This window comes from Oncorhynchus gorbuscha, linkage group LG01, assembly GCF_021184085.1.
Source record: "Oncorhynchus gorbuscha isolate QuinsamMale2020 ecotype Even-year linkage group LG01, OgorEven_v1.0, whole genome shotgun sequence".
NCBI classification, from domain to species: Eukaryota; Metazoa; Chordata; class Actinopteri; order Salmoniformes; family Salmonidae; genus Oncorhynchus; species Oncorhynchus gorbuscha.
In genome coordinates this window covers 110,984,698-110,996,941 of record NC_060173.1, presented here as the reverse complement: position 1 = coordinate 110,996,941, position 12,244 = coordinate 110,984,698, and the positions used below count along the sequence as shown (strand labels likewise).

At 41.0% G+C, this 12,244-nt stretch overlaps 1 protein-coding gene across 16 annotated transcripts in view; it reads right to left on the bottom strand.

The window, feature by feature from the left end:
- The window catches only part of LOC124043417 (muscleblind-like protein 2a), a 41,711-nt gene that overhangs the window by 4,869 nt on the left and 24,598 nt on the right, over positions 1 to 12,244 (bottom strand). For 4 of the 16 annotated variants that reach the window (XM_046364071.1, XM_046362412.1, XM_046292102.1 and 1 more), the window contains 7 exons: positions 10,146 to 10,310; positions 9,589 to 9,813; positions 8,453 to 8,707; positions 4,845 to 4,898; positions 4,270 to 4,426; positions 2,752 to 2,787; positions 1,417 to 1,511 (listed from right to left, as the gene is read on the bottom strand). In XM_046364071.1, coding sequence (XP_046220027.1) covers positions 1,417 to 1,511; positions 2,752 to 2,787; positions 4,270 to 4,426; positions 4,845 to 4,898; positions 8,453 to 8,707; positions 9,589 to 9,813; positions 10,146 to 10,310 — 987 coding nt within the window. Of the gene's footprint in view, positions 1 to 1,416; positions 1,552 to 2,751; positions 2,788 to 4,269; positions 4,427 to 4,844; positions 4,899 to 8,452; positions 8,708 to 9,588; positions 9,814 to 10,145; positions 10,311 to 12,244 lie in introns of all 16 variants that reach the window. The other 12 variants (XR_006841275.1, XM_046364493.1, XR_006830717.1 and 9 more) reach the window with 12 other exon arrangements.

Here is a 12,244-nt window from a genome sequence, read left to right as displayed (position 1 = left end):
GAACTTACAACCTTTCGGTTACTAATCCAATGCTCTAACCACTAGGCTACCCAGCCGTATATGCAATGCCCACTGCAAAATAAGTGGGTATAGCATCCACTAAACCACATCAAGGCTGTTTTCATTTTGCTTCTTAATATAAATATAAAATCCCCTAACATTCTATAACTACACTATTAGTTTGTGTTTCTTACATCTTCAAACAACTAGTTGGGCCTAAATCTTGTTAGCCTGATAATACCGGTGATGGTGTACACCTAAATCAGCATGTTGTTTGTGCAACAGTATCTTCTAAATCAAAGAGGAAGCATGAATATGTTCGCAACATGAAGTAGCTAAGATAATGCATTCAATATGTAACCAAATATTATAGGGTCCCTTAGGAAACACTGACCAACACGTTGGTTCCTACCCTGTCACAATAACTCCTCCCTGGCGTTTTAATTAATTGTCATGTCAAAGAACATTGTATTCAAAGTGCCCACTATTATATTCTAACTACAGAATTAGAATAATCATTCTATTTCCATGATTTCAACAGTTCACCCAAATGTTTTGCTCTAAATCACAAGTAAAATCGCAATTGCAACATTTGGTTAAAAATAAGGCCTAAATTGTTTGCCCATATCGTCTAGCCCATTGTGTGGAAATGTGTTCTCAAATGAACACAAGAAATGCAGAAATTCGTGAAAATGTCAACAAATGTTTTTGATTGAAGTTGAATTGAACTATATCAAACAATCAGAATGGCGGAATATCCATTCAAATCACTTAAGAATGTATGTGTTGCCACCATAGGGTCAGGCACTATTCATGAAGCAATTTAACAACTTTTATTATTCAAAAACATCAAATTAACATCAAATACAGTCCAACTTTAAATTATTATTATTATTTTTTAAATACAGTGATCTGATATTTTGTCCATAACGCCCAGCCCTCAAAACACACACACAAACACACCACACACACACACACACACACACACACACACACACACTTAAAGTCCTTCTTGTGATAATAACAGCAAATTCTAAGCTTTAATTGATTCAAATTGGTCTCTTTAGTCTGAGGGGCTAATTTAGGCTGGTTCAACCCATAGGCTTGTCTATAGCTTATTTTTTCTCTCTCTCTCTTGACAGAATTATAGTAACACCTGAATTAAATTAAAATAAATTGTCACTAAATTAAAAAAACTATTAAGGAAGTTCTGCAAAGCACAACTAACTACTATTTGCAGATGAGAGCTCTAAGTGCTTTCTGTCATTACTATATTTAATACAGCACGTATAATAATTCTAGTCAAGCTTGCTAATTAAGCAAGGAAACAGGCAGGAGAGCCTTGATGATGTCATGACCAGCACTTATTCAGAGCTCAGGGATTCATGAAAGAAAGCTTTAAAAAAAGGAGCAAACCTGATTGGCTGGTGCTGTTGCTGCGTAGGGAACACTTGTGGCAGGAGTAGTTGCTGCAGAGACAGTAGCAGGCGTAGCACTGTACATCATGGGTACTTTTTCAGGAAGGGAACCATGGAAGCAATGAACAGGTAGCTGGAGCATTATGGTAACCATAGCAACATTTAGTCTATTTCTTCTTCGCACGGTGAATACAGTACAACAACATCAGCAGCAAGCCATCATTAGGTTTTTATTTTAATGGAACATTTATTTAACATTTTTTAAATATTTATTCTATTTAACTAGGCAAGTCAGTTAAGAACAAATTCTTATTTACAATGACAGCCTACCCTGGCCAAACCCTCCCCTAACCCGGACGACGCTGGGCCAATTGTGCGCCGCCCTTTGGGACTCCCGATCACGGCCGGTTGTGATACAGCCCGGGATCAAACCCGGGTCTGTAGTGACGCCTCTAGCACTGCGATGCAGGGCCTTAGACCGCTGCGCCACTCAGAATCCCTAGGTTAGACCAGCAGATGGCATGCAGTCACAGTGCAAAGCCTTATGCAGTCAGTGCAAAGGGTTATGCAGTCACAGTGCAAAGGGTTATGTAGTCACAGTGCAAAGCATGAAAGCATGGGAGAAATAATGGAGGAAAGCTGCTTCAAGTAACATTTCAGGAAATTTGTCAGATAGTTGTCCGATTCCCAGAGAAGACAATATGAAACTAAACGCTTCCAATTAGGACATGGGAAAATTATGTTTTGCTTATCATATATCATCATTAGGATGGTATCTTCACTGCTATGTTAGCAATAAGTTCCCTTTTAAAACAAATAGAGGAAAGCAATTTGATATGGAAAGACCAAGACATGTCCAATAAAATCTCTGGGAAACTGATCAAACTGATCCTAATCCACAGAGCAGTAAAGAACTAGAAATATCAACAAGCAGCGCTCGTAACTGATGTCACATATTTTCAATACTTGTATTATCTACAATGGAATGATTATCACTGCAGAGAACAACAGACAAAAACAAAATAAACTAAATAATCATAAGAAAAAAAAGTAGGCCAATCAGTGATGGCGAAGAGTATAAAATAAAAGCCAGAGATTTGACAAAGACGTGACTAACAGAGAAATAAATGTATGCTGAAATGTGTTGTAAAAATACACTTTCCCACTGGTTCCTAACGTATATAAAAACACCCTTACCCCCTGACCCAGAGAATATTTATCCAAGAGAATATTGAAATAACAGGAAAGTATTTTAAACCAACAGAGAGAACCATTCCACCCATATACTCCATTCATTAGTGGTGATATCAGAAAAAAGAAACAAGGGACCTACCAACGCCGGTAGCAGGAGACATGCAAAACACTGACCCTGTGTGATTGTGCAGTGGGAAGGAAGTGAGTAGAGGAAAATGAGGGAGAAAAACAGGTTAGCTAGTTTTCAGCATGCTTTAACACATTCAAAAAACAAATACAAGCCCTCAATGAGAAACCAATGGTTCTTTAGCTTGGTGAGCAGACACAGATACAAGCCCATGACAACCAATGTGTGTTAGAAGTATAGTGTGTGGGTTTAAGTGTAGGGTGTAGATGAGACTTGCAGAATAAAATAGCCCCTGTCGACTGACATGGGAATCAGTGCTAGGGCAGCCAGGCAGCAGTGGTTAATTTAGTAGCGCAATGAAGAATCTAACAAGAGTGCATAGTGGTTGTTACTGTTGATTATGGCTGTCGGAGGAAGGCCATGTTGAGAGAAAGAGCTAAGCTCATGATATAATTAAGCAATAAGGCCCAAGGGGGTGTGGTATATATGGCCAATATACCACAACTAAGGGCTGTTATTATGCACGACGCAAAGTGGAGTGGCCATATATCACAAACCCCCGAGGTGCCTTATTGCTATTATAAACCGGTTACCAATGCAATTACAGAAGTAAAAATAAATGTTGTGTCATACCCGTGATATACCACGGCTGTCAGCCAAATCAGCATTCAGGGCTCGAACCATCCAGTTTATAAAGGCATATTAATACAGGGTTCTACTTAGCCATGTACTTACTGTATCACAACAATGTAGGCCAATGGCCTGAGTTTGATAACATTTGATTAAAGCCGGTCTCCTTCAACCAACCTGGATGATGTCATCTGGACGCACTGATATATCTAACTGTCAGGACATTGAACTATTACGTATGTGACAGTGATCTTGAATGTGCATCATTTGCAAAAAATAAATAAATGAACAGCTGAAATTACAAGGTGTCGCATTACTTCATCACAGCTAGGAATGCAGAAAAGCAAGGACACCTGACTCACAGTAAGCCACCTTAAACAGATATAACCACCAAACATTAGCAGGGGGGAATGAGGAGGGAATTATAAAGTCCTCATTAGTCATAAAGGGACAGGGAGGGAGCTGTGGAGCCATGGATTATATTTAGAGAGTTGGGTTGTGGAACCATGGATTACACTCAGACAGCAGGGCTGTGGAACCATGGATTATACTCAGACAGCGGGGCTGTGGAACCATGGATTACACTCAGACAGCGGGGCTGTGGAACCATGGATTATACTCAGACAGCAGGGCTGTGGAACCATGGATTATACTCAGACAGGGCTGTGGAACCATGGATTACACTCAGACAGCAGGGCTGTGGAACCATGGATTACACTCAGACAGCAGGGCTGCGGAACCACAGATTATACCCAGACAGCTGGGCTGTGGAGCCATTAATTATATTTAGAGAGCTGGGCTGTGGAACCATGAATTATATTTAGATAGCTGGATTAAATAAAATAGCTATGGATTATGGATTATACTCAGACAATTGTGCTGTAGAGCCATGGATCATACCTGTGGGATAGAACGCAGCTGTCTGCTGGAGCTGTGCATTGGCCAGAGCCTGCTGGTAGTGCAACATACTGGGGTTGAAGAAGGAGCTGGCCCCGTGGTTCTTCTCCAGTGCTGGTCTCTTTGGTAGGGGCTGCAGGCAGCCATAAGGGAATGCCTGCTGAGGACAAAAAGTAACACAACACAGATAAAACACTTAACAGTAGCTCTCATGTATGTAAATAATATCACTGGCTATGAGCTTTATACTGTATGTAAATAATATCACTGGCTATGAGCTTTATACTGTATGTAAATAATATTACAATCATTGCCAAATGGTTGAGCAAAACTGTATACAACAATTACATCACAAAATAAAACGGTATTTATGATCAAATTACTGAATGGCTAAAACTTCATACTGTTAATTTAACACCTATTAAATTACTGAAAGATAACTGACGGTGAATGATTCTGTACACATACTAGAGGAGTCTTAAGAAGTTATAAAAACATAAATGACAAATTAAATTACGTGAGTTGCTACAGTACAATTAATAGCTACATGCAAAGCAAAAGGTGAAAGGTCAAAGTACCAGGTCTACAGTTGCCTCGAAGGTTCGCTTCATTGCTTTGGCAGTCGACTGAGTCTTTTAATAGCAGACAGCGAGCACATGACGGCAGTGTGCCAATGGGATTCAAGCGTATTAACATACAGGTAACAGCAAGCAGAGGTGCGTCATGGGGACAGCATTGCATTGTGGATAGGTGAGAAGGAGAAAAAAAAAATCTGAATGCAGTTTACCACCACATACAAAACAATAGGCATGCACAATAAACACATGTAACTGATTCAAGGAAACATACAACTGACTCCTGAATTAGTATGTAAGCATTTAACATACTCATTAAATATCTTCATCTAATAGAATTTAGAATTACAACAATACTTTGCAACGACATTAGGACTGAGGTTATTTGCTAATGTAGAAAACAGAAACAGTAGTAGATCACAATATGTTCATAATTATCAAATCATTATCAAATTGAATATACAGTTTAGGCTATTAAATAAATGTTCTAGTAATGCATTAAATTAACAGACAATTGCTATACCAGGATTGTACATGATAAACATAAATTTGAAATAGAGACAAGAGGTAAAAGGCTAACTGGCATAAGCTAGGCTACTGTGAATTTTTTCTGGACTGAGAGCTAGGTCTGATTCATGTAATCTTGAGTGTTTTACATGTCATACTAAATAGGGAACAGAGAGAATGATATACCCACTGAATTGATGATAACTTATGTACAGAATGTGGAGCTCTGTTTATTGTGAAATTAGGTATCAAATTTGCACTTTTTGTTAAATTTATTAAACACATTGGTCATTCATCGTTTCAGCCAAAAACTGTACCTTCACTACACTACAAAATTCCTCAGCATTACAGACGTATCACTACATGACCAAAAGTATGTGGACACCTGCTCGTCGAACATCTCATTTCAAAATCATGGATATTAATATGGAGTTGGTCCCCTCTTTGCTGCTATAACAACCTCCACTCTCTGGGAAGGCTGTCCACTACATGTTGGTACACTGCTGTGGATACTTGCTTCCATTCAGCACAAGAGCATTAGTGAGATCTGGCACTGATGTTGCGCAATTAGGCCTAGCTCGCAGTCGGCGTTCCAATTCATCCCAAAGGTGTTTGATATGGTTAAGGTCAGGGCTCTGTGCTGGCCAGTCAAGTTCTTAAACACCGATTTCGACAAACCATTTCTGTATGGACCTCGCTTTGTGCACGGGGCCATTGTCATGCTGAACAAGGAAAGGGCCTTCCCCAAACTGTTGACACAGAGTTGGAAGGACAGAATTGTCGAGAATGCCATGGCATGCTGTAGCGTTAAGATTTCCCTTCACTGGAACTAAGGGGCCTAGCCCAAACCATGAAAAACAGCCCCAGACCATTATTCCTCATCCACCAAATTTTACAGTTGGAACTATGCATTGGGGCAGGAAGCGTTCTCCTAGCATCCGCCAAACCCTGATTTGTCCCTCGGACTACCAGATGGTGAAGAGTGAATCATCACTCCAGAAAACACATTTCCACTGTTTCAGAGTCCAATGGCGGCAAGCTTTCCACCACTCCAGCCGACGCTTGGCATTGTGCATGGTAATCTTAAGCTTGTGTGTTGCTGCTCAGCCATGGAAACCCAGTCATGGAAGCTTCCGGTGAACAGTTATTGTGCTGACGTTGCTTCCAGAGGCAGCTTGGACCTCGGTAGTGAGTGTGTGGCCTACCACTTTACAGCTGAGCCATTGTTGCTCCTCGAAGCTTCCACTTCACAATAACAGCACTTAGGTGACCTGAGCAACGGTCTGACTTGTTGGAAAGGTGGCATCCTATGAAGGTGCCCTGTTGAAATTCACTGAACTCTTTAGTAAGGCCAATCTACTGCCTATGTTTGTCTATTGAGATTGCATGGCTCTGTGCTCGATTTTATACACCTGTCAGCAAAAGGGTGTAGTTGAAATAGCCAAATCCACTAATTTGAAGGTGTCCACATACTTTTGTATATCTGGTGTATCAAGGTACTAAAGCATTTACCAACTCTAGTAATCCTAGTGCTGTAATACAACAGTATTTAAGTAATTCTGAGACCATGCAAAAAATGAAAACAGATGATAACTGATGATAAAATATATGGAGGAACAGAAAATAGCAGAGCTAGGATGGAGGATACAGAACAGTCTATGTAAGGCCATGCATGTTGTTGTTTTTAACAGCCAAAATAGAAGTCTGAATGTGCCATTATGTGAAATGTGTACATTGTGTACATGAGAGTGATGTTGAATCAGCTATTCAAATGCTGCTGCTGGATAATTTGACTATGGATGTTTAGCAGATAGGGCTTTATTCTAAGGAACTTCTTGGAAGTTTAAGATGAAGGCAAAACCAACAGCAGACAATAGATCACAATGAAACAAGACAGTAACTGTAGAAACAGGGTTCACTTTGCAGCAGCTGGCAAATCGAACACAGATTTTCAAAAGCATGAAAGCAAAGTGAGACGGCCAAAGCTAATCTTTAGATAAACAGCTAAGTAAAGGTTAGTTAATCAGCTAAAGGTTAGTTAATCAGCTAGTTTAGTAAAACAACCTGGTAAAGGTTAGCTAACCTGCTAGGTAAATGTTATATTTGGTTAAACAGCTACATAAAGTTTAGTTAAACAGCTAGGTAAATGTTATATTTAGTTAAACAGCTACATAAAGTTTAGTTAAACAGTTAGGTAAATGTTATCTTTAGTTAAACAGCTACATAAAGTTTAGTTAAACAGCTAGGTAAAGGTTAGGTAACCAGCTAGGTAAAGGCTAGCTTCAGTTAAACGGATAGGTAAAGGTTAGTGAACCAGCAAGGTAAAGGTTATATTAAGATAAACAGCAAGGTAAAGCCTAGATTTAGTTAAACAGTTAGGTAAGGGTTAGTTAAACAACTAGGTAAAAGGTTAACGTCACATAAGGAGATACACACATGTATGTTTATGCTATGTGACAGTTTAAAAGCAATTGAGGACTACTACTTACTTGGCAAATTACATTGAGTCTTAAGAGCATATATTAGATGTAACAATCTTTAATCTATAATGTAGCTACATTGTATATTAAAATAGGGTGGCTGGTAGCCTAGCGGTTAGGCCATTGGTCTAGAAACAGAAAGGTCAGGTCGCTAGTTCAAATGTCCGAGCTGACAAGGTGAAAAATCTGCAGATGTGCCCTTGAGCAAGGCACTTATCCCTAAACTGCTCCAGGGTTGCCGTTGATAATGGCGGACCTTGGCTGTGACCCACTCTCAGGGGGAGTTGGGCTAAGCAAAAAAACACATTTCCAATTCAAACATGCACACTTGTACATGTGTGAAATAGGACAAATATAAGCACCCACTAAATTAGTATTATTATTATTATTATAAATAAAGCAGTGCTCCACATTCAATAAGTTTAGCTAATCAACCAACAAAGGGTAATTGAATAAGATTAAGATAGTAATCCTACTGACGTGAATGTAGAATGTGTTGCATCTTAAAATTAATTGGACAAGTTGCCCTTAATCAGAAGGGACGCTACAGTATTATAGTAGCTATATAGGCCAATGGTGTGTGTTCTATGCTGCTGCACATGGGTCTGGAGGGAAGCATCTTACCATGGCTGCAGCTGCTGCCTGGGCTGCCACAGCTGTATGGTTGACCTGGTGTTGAGAGGATTTGATTTTGGCCTGTAAGTGTGCAGGGGGGTGGAAGTACTTGCACTTCTCCCTGGAGCAGCGCGACTTGATGTAGTCCATGCAGACGGTGACCGTGTTGTCACTGGTGTCGATCATGGGGCTGTCGCTGGGGTGGGCGAAGCGGCAGTCCGTCTCGCCTCGCGCACAGGTCCCCCGCTGGAACTCACGACACACCTACAATAGGACAACCACACAGGAAGAGATGGATGAAGTCATAGCACCCTGGAAATGTGCCCTGTTTGACAGTCAACAGGCATTCCGTAATGAACGTGCACTGAGTGTACAAAACATTAGGAACACCTGCTCTTTCCATGACATAGACTGACAAGGTGAATCCATGTGAAAGCTATGATCCATTATTGATGTCACTCGTTAAATCCACTTCGTATCAGTGTAGATGGAGTGGAGGAAACAGGTTAAAGAAGGATTTTTGACACATGGATTGTGTTTGTGTGCCATTTAGAGAGTGAATGGGCAAGACAAAATATTTAAATGCCATTGAACAGGGTATGGAAGTAGGTGCCAGGCGCACCGGTTTGTGTCAAGAACTGCACCCCTGCTGGGTTTTCCACACTCAACAGTTTCCTGTGTATCAAGAATAGTTCACCACCCAAAGGACATAAAGCCATGGGATGTGAAGACATGTGAAGTGAAGCGCATTAATGCAGTTGTGGTAAGAACTCAGACTCCATGTTCACCCCTCACAACACAGACATGCATCTAGTCTCTGAAGAATAATGCTGCAAGGTTTTTCATGCTCAACAGTTGCCCGTGTGTATAAAGAATGGACCACCACCCAACGAACATCCAGCCAACTTGACACAACTGTGGGAAGCATTGGAGGCAACATAGATCCAGCATCCCTGTGGAACACTTTTGACACCTCGTAGAGTCCATGCCCTGACAAATTGAGGGTGTTCTGAGGGGAAAAGGGGGGGGCTGCAACTCAATATTAGGAAGGTGTTCTCAATGTGTTGTATATTCAGTGTATTAATACAGCATATCTCAGACAATGATAAGGCCTTGTTCTTGTTTGTGTGAAGGTGATTTGATACCTCCAGTTTGTCGATGCGCAATAGCTTCTGTGAGGGGGAAGAGGAGGACGAGTTTGAGCTCTGGAGTGTGACCGGGGGGCTTCCAGGGACCATGACTGGGGTGTTGGGGAGCAGCTCCGTGGGTATCAGGCTCATCCCATGGCTCATGGAGGTCATGGGTGTAAGGTAAGGAGAGTAGCTGAGACCTGGGCTCGTACCAAGCCCCTGGGTGACATTGAACGCAGGCTGTAAAAGAGAAGGGACAGCAGTCAGTACAGACACTACTATACATCTGAAATGAAGGATCTGAGTTTTGGCATGGTGTATAATTAAGCAATAAGGCATGAGGAGGTGTGGTATATGGCCAATATACCACGACTAAAGGCTGTTTTTACGCACAACGCAACGCGGAGTGCCTGGATACAGCCTTTAGCCGTGGTATATTGGCCATATATCACCAACCCCCGAGGTGCCTTATTGCTATTATAAACCCGTGGGTTACGGCCTGATATACCACAGCTGTCAGCCAATCAGCTTTCAGGGCTCAAACCACCCAGTTTATAATATACTGTACTTACTACAGGCTGCATGCTCGTGCCTGGGATCATGAAGTGCATCTGCTGGGCCAGCATGGCTGCTGCAGTCTTCTGCTGGATGAGGTTGTTGCGTCCGTTAATCTCTAGCTGGGTTTTTAAATGAGAAGGTGGATGAAGGTACTTACAGTTTTCTCTTGAACAACGACCCTGGAATAAGAGTAAGAACACAAAAGAAAGATAACTATTAGAAAAGATAAAAACCCTTAAACGTAGGCCTAAGCCTATGAGCCTAGAGCTTTATAAATATAATATACATATTTATTTTACATAAAGTGAAGCATCATTACTGGACAGGGTCACTATAATTCATTGACAACCATGGAAATCGACAAAGACATCCATTAAAACAAGACACAAAAGACCATTCATGAAAGATTCATGTTGAGCCTCAAATCATGTCCTGACGATGCAGTAGCCCACGCCCCTAACAAACCAAGACCATTCAGCTCAGAGGACAGGACACTAATGCAATATCAGGAAACTCAATCACAGTGACACAGAATCACACCTTCACACTTGAAATGCTTTTCTGTGGGGACAGATAGTATGGTAGTTTGGCTGATACTATTGCTGTTGCAGAGGCAGTATGATTCACAGAGGAGCACACTGTGCCCCAAGACAAATGCACACAAGAGATGGATGCCTGTAGAGCAGGTATTCCCAAACTGGGGTACGCGCAAATGCCGTCAGTGGTACGGCAAATAACAATGTGATTCAAATGTTTTATTATTATTTATTTTTTTTAAATCACATTTTCAAACAGTCCATTTATATTTTCCAACGGGGCTATACATTTGGGTGAGTTTTTTCCCCCTCGCCTGAGAAGCCTTGTTTCACTGCCCAAAATAAAAATGTAACCATCTAGTGTTCAGTAAAAATAAAAAACACAATGTCAAATACAGGTAGCCTAGTCAAATAATTAACATCCAATCACATTAACCGTTACTCTCTCTCGGGAATTCCAATAAAGGTCCGTTTGTTGCCAAACGTAGCTGCTGCACATTCCGTTTGCTCGAAAATTGATAAATGGTAAAAAGAAAGTAAGGCCCGCGTCCATAGACACATACCAGCTCTACTGGTAGTACAGCTACTACCAGCAGTACTACACCTGCACCTGTCACCACACAAGTTGTTCTGCTTCCACGAGCACATCCAATGCTAGCATCAGTAATTCTACATTTGTTGTTAGCCCAGCTAGCTTGGACACTGACAGTCTACAGGACATCTACTTTGTGCATGACAATAACTTTTTCCAACAATTGTTTACAGACAGATTATTTCACTTATAATTCACTGGATCACAATTCCAGTGGGTCAGAAGTTTACATACACATCATGGGAAAATCAAAAGAAATCAGTCAAGACCTGAGATTTAAAAAATGGTACATCGCCACAAGTCTGGTTCAAACTTGGGAGCAATTTCCAAACGCCTGAAGGTACCACTCACATCTGTACAAACAAAAGTATGTAAGTATAAACACCATGGGACCACACAGCCGTCATACAGCTCAGGAAGGAGACGCTTTCTGTCTCCTAGAGATGAACTTACTTTGGTGCGAAAAATGCAAATCAATCCCAAAACAACAGCAAAAGGACCTTGTAAAGATGCTGGAGGAAACAGGTACAAAAGTATCTATATCCACAGTAAAACAAGTCCTATATCGACATAACCTGAAAGGCCGCTCAGCAAGGAAGAAGCCACTGCTCCAGAGTTGCAAAGAAAAAGCCATATCTCAGACTGGTCAATAAAAATAAAAGATCAAGCATCCCGGAGTCGCCACTTCACTGTTGATGTTGAGACTGGTGTTTTGCAGGTACTATTTAATGAAGCTGCCAATTGAGAACTTGTTTCTCAAACTAGACATTCTAATGTACTTGTTCTTGCTCAGTTGTGCACCGGGGCCTCCCACTCCTCTTTCTATTCTGGTTAGAGACGGTTTGCACTGTTCTGTGAACGGAGTAGTACACAGTGTTGTTCGAGATCTTTCATTTCTTGGCAATTTCTCACATGGAATAGCCTTAGTTTCAGAAGAAAGTGCTTTGTGTCTGGCCATTTTGAGTCTGTAATCAAACCAACAAAT